The sequence below is a fragment of the Kryptolebias marmoratus genome, linkage group LG15, assembly GCF_001649575.2.
Source record: "Kryptolebias marmoratus isolate JLee-2015 linkage group LG15, ASM164957v2, whole genome shotgun sequence".
Taxonomy (NCBI): domain Eukaryota; kingdom Metazoa; phylum Chordata; class Actinopteri; order Cyprinodontiformes; family Rivulidae; genus Kryptolebias; species Kryptolebias marmoratus.
In genome coordinates, this window is record NC_051444.1 from 28,740,758 (window position 1) to 28,751,228 (window position 10,471).

The following is a 10,471-nucleotide window of genomic DNA, read 5'->3' on the forward strand; positions in this document are numbered from 1 at the left end:
AAACAGGAAAACAATGGTGTGAATGCTTAAAAGCATTCACACAATAAGTGAAACTGTGTTTTAGAACAGTTAACAAAGTTAACTGTACAGCCCTGGGACAAAAACCATTGCAAGCTTTTCATTTTACTCAATCAGGTATTGATTAGGTGAGCACCTGAATTAAATCCTATTTAACAAGGAAAAGTATAAGAACTAGTCATCAATGCTAATGTCATCAATAAACTCCTGCGTTAGAACCAGATGATGCAAAAACATGATTTGTCAAACATGATTGGAATTTTAAAAAAAAACTAGTTACCATGTTAAAAAAGTTGAAAAGAAAAGTTTTGAGTAAGAAAACAAAGGGTTCAATTCTGACTATACTAGCAGAAGAATACAGTGATCAACAGGTTTTCAATGGGGTTCAGGTTGTTGATGGGTCCAATGACTATGAGACTGTCTCAAAGAGCGAACTTCTTGAGAACTGGCTTTTTAAAGTGTCATTCAGACGCAGAAAGACCCAATAGTACTCAATGAAGAGCAGTTTGAGAGTCAAAAGAGCCAGCTGTTTTTGGAGCTGAGCCAAATGAGCCAGTTCCAACAAAAGAGCTGGAAGTGCCATCACTAGTTAGTGTGTATGAATACTATTAGGGTTAGGGTTAGGGGTGGGGTTAGGGTTAGGGTTCTAGGTCTGAAAACACTCCACCTTTTCTGTTATTCTAACCATCTGTTATGTTCTGCAAATAAATCCTCTAAATGTCAAAACGGAGCATGGCAGACCCAGAATGCAGACTCATCTTAAAGGAAAACTGATTTATTAAATTAAAGAAAACAAGAAAACAAGAGGCTAACGTGGCAGCAAGACTAACACAAAAAACATGGAACAGAACATGGCAAGGCGAGGGAACACAAGGGCAACAATTACAGACAGAATGAATGAACCGGTGAGGAAGTGGAGAAGATGACCAGGGTTTAAAGACAGGGGTAATCAGGGGAAGTGAGCACAGGTGAGTGATACAATTAGGAACAGGTGAAGATGGGCGTGGCAAGAAGACGAGATAAACAGAGAAGAAGTGAATGATGACAGGAAACAACGACACAAGGAAAAAATAAATAAATAACAAAATAAAATGAAACTCAAACAGAAGCATAAATCAGAAACAGAAAAACAGAACCCTTAAAAACAGAAAAAGAAAGAACTAAGAACCAAAGCCAAAAACAAACTCAAAATTACTAGAATTCATGACCCTTCCTGATGTGACCTGGGCTCTAACCCGCAGTGTCAAGATTACAAGGCTGCAGCACTGACCACCAAGCTACCAAGGCCTGTTTTCAGTAAATGCAATAACTTCAGTTATTTTTTTTTTGTTTTATAACTGTATAACAAGACTGGTATTGGTGCTGAGCTCTTAATGAGCAAAAAATAAATAAATAAATTTCTCCCTTTTGTTGACACTTCCCAAGGCACCCAAGTGACGAAACGTGAAAGTCGCTGAATGTCTAGATTTGGATACCTCATAAAAGCAGGACTTATCCTCCTTTGACTTTAAGAATTTTGTAGTTCGATATGTAATGGCAAACTAAACATACTCCTCATTCAGTTTGTTAAGAAAAGGTTCAGAGTTAAAACCCTGCTGCCCAGAGACGCCTGTGAGAGGGAGCCTCTCCTGTGTGTTTTGAGTCTTTTAGGTTGTTTAAGCAGATGAAGGGGGAAAACCTTTCAGAACTGGCTGATAAGGTGGAAATAAGTGATTTATTCTAATCTAAAGAAGTCACAGGTGTAAAGGTGTTTTCTCATTCCTTCTAACACATGGTAATCAACCTGCAGTCAGGACAAAGTGGTTTATCCTCAGTGACTCTTAGTGAATGAATGATAGTTTGTTGATAAATAGCAGCACTCATGAGACAGCAGATGTCTTTGAACATGTCCTGGTGTACTGATCATTGTGTTGTGCAATTGTTATCTGCTTCGTGACATTTTGGATTCAGTTCCCAGACCAGCAGGAACAAAAGAGATGTTGGCAAATTCAGACAGAAAATGTCCATCCAAAAATCAAACTGCTAATTTGAAATTTTCTTAACAGGAATAATTGTGTAAGTTACCTGCACCCCCTGTACTGTTGAATCCAGTCACATGTAGACGGTAACCCTCGGACTCGGAATCAACTTTAAATGAAGAGTAAAGGGCAAATTTTGTATTTCCTTCAAAGTCCTCCACATTGACCAGCAGCTCATAGTTTTGTTGACTCGTCAGCTGGTGGATGTTCTCAAGACCTGCACAAACAAACACACAAACCATATTAAGCTCTCTTTTTTTTTTTCTAATGACCACTTCTGTCAAACCTGCTCCATCTGTACGTTGATGAAATTCTGGTAACTTTAAAGTCCTAATGTGGAGTTTTTCCATTTCTCCACTGACATGCAAGTGGTGCTTATGCACAAACACATACAGCACTGCGGACAAAGTCGAAGACTGATGAGTGCATTCAAAATCTGCTTATTGTCTTAGTTATTATAAACTACAAGTTTACAGACTGATGGTTTGAGTTCATGTCTCACCAAGCCAGTACTCTCCACCAGCGTTTCCAAAGCCTGCTTTGTATGCATCATAAGGCCTGTAGAAGTTCACCGAGCCGTCCATCCTCCTTTGGAACACCTGGAAATACACAGGTTTCAGTTTTAGAAATGATTAGTCGGAAACCTACAGTTCTGCTCTGACTCATTGATTTTTTTTTAAAAGACTTATGACTTTTTTCTCTGCTATTTGTTTAAATTTGTGAAAATTTGTGTTTACTTGTGTTTCTAAGTGCCATTGTGTCTTATATGAAACACTTCAAGCTGCCTGGTAGTTCAACGTATCCTTATGTGTTATTTTATCTAATGCACTTGCTGTTGTCAGTGGTAAGGCAACTTGTATTACATGCTATATGTACTTTGACAGCTGGTGTAATACAACCAAGGTTCTACCTTTAGTAACATACTGTACATCAAGTGTATGAAATATGTACTAAGCTGTACAGAACCTTACAGAATGCTTAGAGCCAAGGTCTTATTACAACTTTGATTTTAGCTCAGTTGGACAACTTACCGTCCAGCGCCCTCCCTCTGAATCCATGTCACAGTACACCTGCCCACAAATACACACACAGATACTTTCATCAGTTAAGGTGATTTAGGCTTCATGCAGAATTATAAAATGATATAGTTACATACAGCCTCCAAAAGTACACAAATACCTCCATATGTCCCCCACTACCCTCACAGGAATAAGAAACCAAAGAATGAAAGCACAAATGGTGTTTGTTTTCTTGTGCATGTGTCTGTTTTGTCTCAAACTGATGGAACAGTGGTTCCCTCACAGCAAGAAGGTTGCAGTTTGTCTCCCGTTCAGTTTCCTTCACTAGACCAAAAACATACACTGTAAAATATTTGGTAACTATAAATTGTCCCTAGGTATGGGTGAGAGTGTGATCAGTTGCTCGTCTCATTTGTCTCTATTGCCCCTATTGCCCCTTTTACACAGGCTCTTATTGGGGATTCTCCTGAGACTTCAGGAAGAGAGGCGCAGTGGAAGAAATGCTCTGGATGCCGTGATTGTTGTGCAGAGTAGGACAGCTGTTATCCGCCGGAGATTTCAGGCTTTACAGCGCCTTCAGCTGGGGGACAGACGGCATAAACGTTGCAGGGTAAGCTAACGCTGTTGTTTATATTCCTACCGTTCGCTCTTTATGCTTGCATCTGGTCACAGCCACGACCAATGAGTGAACAGGAGCTAAGCTTGCGCTGCCCACGAAAGCAGGGCTGACCCGGCTGGCCCTACTCCGAAGCAGGGACCAAAAAAGCAGGGCCAACCTGAAAAAAATGCTGATGGAAACGCACGCAAAGCAAGCAGAGTAGAGTGGAGCCAGGACCTTTAGAGCCCGTGTAAAAGGGGCATATGTGTTCTTGTGATGGACTTGCAACCTGTCCAGGGTGTACCCCACCTCTCGCACAGTGACTGCTGCAGACAGGCACCAGCTCTCCCGCCACCCTTCTGGGAGAGAGGAGAAGTGGGTAAAGAAGATGGATTAATGGATGATGAGCCTGTGCCACCACCGGTGGTATAGCCAAAAATGGATCTACAGGTGGGCCCAACTGAAAGTGGCTGGACCACAGTATTTAACACAGCTTGAAAAATATGTGGAAAAATGTTTATTTGTATGTTGCCCCTGTTTTCTATAGAGATACTGATACCTCAGGTTGCTAGTTCATCACAGGGCCACAACTAACTGTATTTAGAATATTAAAAAAATCCCATTGACACACCTGAAACCACTTCAGGTACAGCAATTACATTTAACATCAGCGCCCAACCATTAGGGGTCTAAAAAGACATTCATACCATGAGACGGGAGGAGACGAGATACTGGATTCACAAGAAGAGATTGGAAAAAACTCAACTGACTGGCATCTCTCCTGTTTGATTCCTCATGAGTCTATTCAGACCTTAGAAAGGACCTTCAGCTAAATGTTAAGTTTAACAAGTTTCTTGGTTTTCTATTTTATTTTGGACTGGTTTTGCTTAGAAACAATGTGTGGTGCAGCTGTACTGTTTTACGACTGGAAGTAGCAAACGCACCACCTGATAGGTGCTTTATAGGACTAGCTGTGGTGGTGTGAAGACAAGAATGCTGAAGGCAGGCTCTTTGAGAAGTTTTCCTCAGTCCATTGCACAACACCACTATGAACTCTGTTGAGCAGTTGAAACCAGTCAACAATTTGGTTTTGTGAGTCCCATCTTTCAAAAAAAAACCCTCTGAAATAGAAAATACAGTTTGGCTCAGACCTTGGATTGAGCTGGTAAGGCATGGAATGGACCCTTGACAATGTTTGGCTGAACAAAAGGAATAGCAGGTAAACTGGCTCTATTAAAGTTTATTTTATTTGCAAAACCAGTGCAAGCAAGAGTTTGTAATTTGTGTTTTTCTTTCTTCTTTTGAATGATCAATTCTAAATATGCTTCTCCTGTCTGCAAGCTCCTAACATATACTTGACCTTCTAAAATCTCGTTAAAGCAAAGTGACTTTCTACCTTAGGGAAAAACAACTCATTTCCACCAGAGACCAGGCATTTTCCAGATTTCTTATGTCAAAATATTCATACTGAAATGTTGTTTTTTCTTTTGTCTGCTGCCTTCTTCAGAGGTCCCCACAGTGAGTGAACTTTATTTGAAAAATTTGACAATTTACGATTGGGCAACCTGGGCTCAAACTTGCAGCCTCAGGACAACTGAACTAACACAGAGCTAGTGAGAACAAGCAAAGTTTAATAGTGTTTCTTTATTTTAAAAAAAATCCTTCCTTCCTTCCTTCCTTCCTTCCTTTTTAATCACTTTTTGTCACAAACATGCCTAAAATTTTGATTGACTCTTTTCTTCTCAATGAATTTACAAGAGGTTCAAGCTTATTTTCTATGCCTCGTAGTCAATAAATCACTGTGTGAACTCAGCAATGATTTTGTTCTGCTTTCAAATAAATGACCTAAAGAGACACTTTTAGAACATAGCTGCATGAGAAAGGTGCGTGACGGCAGCTGGGGACTTTGCACTCACACAACTTGAGTGAGGTGACCACGTGGTCCTAGTGCCTGACTCTTTAAACTGCTGCAACATAAACAATTTAAGGTGGTAGAGACATCTTTAGTGATATTTTCACCAGACAAAGTTACAACAACTTGATAATAAATCCTGAGACCTTTTAATTTTGGGACCCCTACCAACCATCTATGGCTTATTCAGTCATAAAAAAATAAAATAAATAATAATAAAAATATATATATATACTGGCCCACACCAGGATGAAATGTACCTCAACAGCAGATTCAGTTGTAGATCTGACGGGATAGATGTAGTATACTCCACTTTGTCGAAACAGATTTTGGTTGTAGATGTCACTGCAGTCAGCTGGCCAGGAGATTTCAGTACAACTGACCACAGGGGCCAAGAGGAGGAAGACTAATGACAGCTGAAACAGAAGACCATTTGGACATCACAACTGTTTGTAAGCAACTTCAAGGTTTCTGCTTCATATTTATTCATATTTCAGATTCATGATGTTATAAATGTTTCCACTAGGTGACTGTTAGATCAATAACAAGTCAAATTGTTTATCCACTTTTCTTGACTTCTAAAATGTCATTTTATACCCAAAAGTCCAAAGATTAACCTCACTGTCATGTCATAATCTTTTTCAATCCAGTCTTATTAGTTCAAAATTCAGCATTGTATGTGATGTCTTAAAATAACTGAATAAACTGGACAAGTAAAGGACCAAAAAGTTCAAGCCAAAAATGTTACGGATGGATGGATGGATGGATGGATGGATGGATGGATGGATGGATGGATAGATAGATAGATAGATAGATAGATAGATAGATAGATGAGTGGATGGATGGAGTCTAGGTTTTTTTAGGTAAGCAAAATTTTTGTTTTCTTTCTTAAAGTAACAAAGAAAAACTTCCCTTGGGACCAGCCCAACCAATTAACTTAAATTTATTGTTATTTATTTATTTATTTATGGCATTAATACATCAATAAGAACATGATCAAATGTTCTGAATTCAGTGAAAGGAATCAAAAACCCAGCATCTCATTAGGAATTTTACCCTACAGATACATTTAATGGGTTCTCTAAAGGTTATGAGACAGTGAGAAACTGTCAGATATCAGTGATGCAAAAATCTTTCACAAAATACAAAATTATTTTTTTCTTTACAAATCTGAAACTTCTATGCATCAGTCTGACTGTAAATGTTTGCACATGTTATCGAATATGAAAGGTCATGTTAAAAATTAAATTTAACTGGGTGAACTTCACTTTTTCAATATTGAAATAAAATTAGTAATGTACCTATAATATTTACTACTGAACTAAAACTAAATCAAACTGAATTAGACCATTAAATCAGTACTGACACTCAGAGGTAATTCATTTTTTGTTTGTTTTACAGAATACATGCAGATGAATACAGGTAAAACGCACCTTCATCGTCAGAGTTATGTTGAAATGACGCGATGAAAACTGAAGTCAGTTTTGGATCACCCCTGAGCTGCATGAATCCAACAAATAATGACAATTTTAGTGTTCAGAATAGTTGTGACAGAGGAAATTCATCTTGTTCGAGTTCATGTCCCACCTGCTTGAAGTCACCAGAAGCTGGAGCTGAAATCACTTCACAAACTATTACTTTTCTTTAATTAGTCAGTCTCAGACTTTACTACTTATATCTGCTGAAGGGGCTGAGGTGTCACAATAGCTGACCAATACGATTTAAGCTAATAATGTGATGTTAAAAAAAGGTTTTATTGCACAAAATGATCTTTACCCAGACTCAGGATTGAGTAATCATGGAAAACCACAGATGACAAACCAAGATGTGAACAAACAATCATCATAACAAGCTTATTTTTGTTTTTTAATTGTTTCTTTTCAGGGTTTTACTGGAGGTGGGGTGCACCTTGAACAGGGCCACAATGAGATAAACAACCATCCACACCATACTGATGCCTACTGACAATTTAAAGTAGCCAGTTAACATTTGGCCAATGTTTATGAATTCTGAGAAGACACCAGGGTACCTGGAGAAACCCACAGATATACAGAGGGAACATGCAAACACCTTGCAGAAAAGACCTCAGCTGTTTGTCAACCCTGTGACCTACTTGTTGCAAGGCAGCAGTGTTTACCGACTGTGCCCCTCTGCTGCTCCAGAGTACAAACAGTATGGCTAAAGGTACAAGATGTTAGACTGACACATTTGCACCCTTGGCAAAAAGAAGTCTTTAACAGATTTTCTGATGATAATAAATGTGTATAGAGAAAATCTGCAGCAATTTAAACGTCAACTGCAGTCTTACTTGCTGCTCAGGTGACAGAAAGCATTTGAACAACTGACAAGTTGGACAACAAGCCATGTCCCTGTCCCTGTTGAATTCATGTTATGATAGTTGCTTAAGTTCTCAGTGGTCTTAGACCTTCTTATTTATTAGAAATGTTTTTTTCCATAAACCTTGAAAGAAACACAGGTCTTCTAACAGTTGGTTTTTAATTAATCTCAAAGTGTTAAACAAAAAAAAAAAAAATGAAGGCCTCACTTTATCACAGTGGTTCACACTTCTGTGAGGTCAGCTTTGGGTACTACAACAACAAAGACTGATGACTATATGATTTTACTGAAAATGAGGGATTGGTCTTCTCCTGGAAAATCATGTTTACACACTAGTGCAGATCAATCATTAAAAATGTTCTCTGATTCTGACTTACTCTGAACTCCAGAAAAAAAAAAAGAACTGAGAAATCTGTTGCCAATACTGGAATGCTTCCCAGAGGAAGGGGAAGGGACAGAGAGAGAGAGAGGGAGGCTGAACCATTGTTTTGTGACAAATTATGAGTAAAGGGACTGTATGTCGTTCTAGCATAATTAATATTCCAATGTATTTTTACAATATGAAGATGTGAGCAAATGTTGCCACTCTCATAGCTTCAGAAACTCCATATGGTTTTGGACTGATTAAAAATGAACTAAAAAGTTATCAGTTAATTACTATTGCTTGTCTCAGTGATATGAAAGCTAAGTTACTGCTGAAGGAACACTTCCAACTGGACAAAGTATTAAAGCTGAACTGAAAAGTGTTTTGAAGCCAACATCAGCTGAAAAAAACATCATAATATATGCTTATTGTAAAATTTTCCCCAAAATAAAGAAATTATACTTTCTTTTTATACTGAACAAATTTGGATCCATAACATCTCATGTGTGAATTACTATCAGAACTTGGGTTCTGAACACTTCAAAGAGAAGCACTACTCTGACCCTCGGTAATGCGTGGACTGGCTTGTCGCCAAAAACACAGGACCTTTTGCCAACAATTTTTCTTAAAAGAAAGGCAAATGGAGAGGACATCGCCACAGAGATGGAGACGAGAAACAGGAACTTTTACTGCAAATGTGACGTGAATGCACGTTGTCATTAAAAGGTATGAGCTGCTTACAGGCTGACTGCCTGAGATCAGTTTGTGATTCAGAGCAGTTTGTTATTAATGCAAAAATATAAACAATATAAACAATCCATGTGTGATTAAACAAATATCATAGTCTGAAACTACTATTGATTTGTTTACTCTGGTGTGAGAGTTCATCAACCCTACTTGCAAGCGTGCTCATGTTTTTTACAAGTTAGCATCCGGTCAGCTTCGAATTAGCTCTCGTCTGCCATCTTTATGTTGATTTGCAGTGTTGTGTACTGATGTCATGACAGCGATCTGTGGGTAATTGGTTCTCATTGTTCCACGTACCCAATTTGGTCTTTATGTGTGTCGTTTTGTCGGTCATGATGGTCCTTGTAGTCATTAAAAATGTCTTTTTCTTCCATTTCTACTTGTAAACAACCAGATAGTAGCGGTGTTGTTGGCTTTCTAGGGCACAGTACATGTCATGAATCAAGGACAGGAACTCCGACCCACAAATCACTCACTTCGAAAATTATTGACTTAAATGCTAAAAACAGTTTCTTTAGCTTTTACGTCAGAAAAGTCCCTGGAATGTTGTGTGGATGTGTTTGACTAAATGTCAATTTTTTTACATTTGTGTCACTCTCTAAAGTGATCTGGTTTGCACCGTACAAGCAGCACCCACCCCCACCTCATGTTTCCAAAACAACAAAACAAACAAACAAAAGAACTATGGCTGTGGGTGTTGAGGATCCATATTTGCATTTTTCAGAGATGTTTAATTTACAACTCCACAAACTTATAATTGAACAAATAACTTACAAATGATGGAACAAAACAAATGGAACAAAAATGTAAACTCTGCAAATAAAGTTACTCAAAATGTTAACTTGTGTCAATTGTACGTTATGTTTGTAAAATGTATGTTAAATGGGGAACAAGTACAAATGTAGAAAAACCAAATAGAACGAATAGGGAAAAACGCCAAATGTGTAATTTTACTTTTTGCAATGCTGCAAAAAGTTATCTGAGCAAAATATATAGGAATAGAATACAAATATAAATTTTAAAAAAGTGCAGCAAAAATACAATATTTAAATCACTGACTGTAACTCACTGACTCAAGTGAAGTCCATGACTCATTAGACTCATTTAAATCCAATTTTTCCGTAAGTCTTTAATCCAAATCAGCTACTTGACTCATCCATGTTCGCAGCGTTTCTGGGAATTCAGCTATATTTCTGACAAGTCAGCTAACTTGCAGACTTAGAACCAGTCTGACAGACGACACATAAGATCTGGATTAATTGAGGCCTTAAACTCATGAGTCCTGATTCAGTGCAAGGATTCAAATCATTAACCTGTGTGACTGAGTAACCAACCAGCTTTATTTATCTCTCTCAGTCAGCTCAGTTGTGTTCTTTGTTTCAGTTATTGTTGAGAGCTGACATCTGTCAGCATTTTTTGAGCTTAAACTGCTGTTGACAGCTACTATATGTAATTGCT

General features: G+C 38.2%; 1 protein-coding gene across 1 annotated transcript; it reads right to left on the bottom strand.

Annotated features, from left to right (window-relative positions):
- Nucleotides 1-1,336: 1,336 nt before the first annotated feature.
- Nucleotides 1,337-8,050, bottom strand: LOC108229312 (microfibril-associated glycoprotein 4-like). The gene is made up of 6 exons (XM_017404980.3): nt 7,153-8,050; nt 6,999-7,065; nt 5,826-5,981; nt 3,068-3,106; nt 2,539-2,635; nt 1,337-2,253 (listed from the first exon to the last, which is right to left on the bottom strand). The coding sequence occupies exons 2-6, from the start codon at nt 7,002-7,004 to the stop codon at nt 2,057-2,059; spliced, it is 495 nt and encodes a 164-aa protein (XP_017260469.1). The 5' UTR covers nt 7,005-7,065; nt 7,153-8,050; the 3' UTR covers nt 1,337-2,056.
- Nucleotides 8,051-10,471: the final 2,421 nt, after the last annotated feature.

Excerpts from the sequence above, each read along its gene's own strand:
- LOC108229312 (XM_017404980.3), bottom strand. Across the intron at positions 3,107-5,825 it reads CAACTGAATCTGCTGTTGAG|GTGTACTGTGACATGGATTC; the intron begins GTACATTTCATC and ends ATTTGTGGGCAG. Across the intron at positions 2,636-3,067 it reads CAGAGGGAGGGCGCTGGACG|GTGTTCCAAAGGAGGATGGA; the intron begins GTAAGTTGTCCA and ends GTGTATTTCCAG.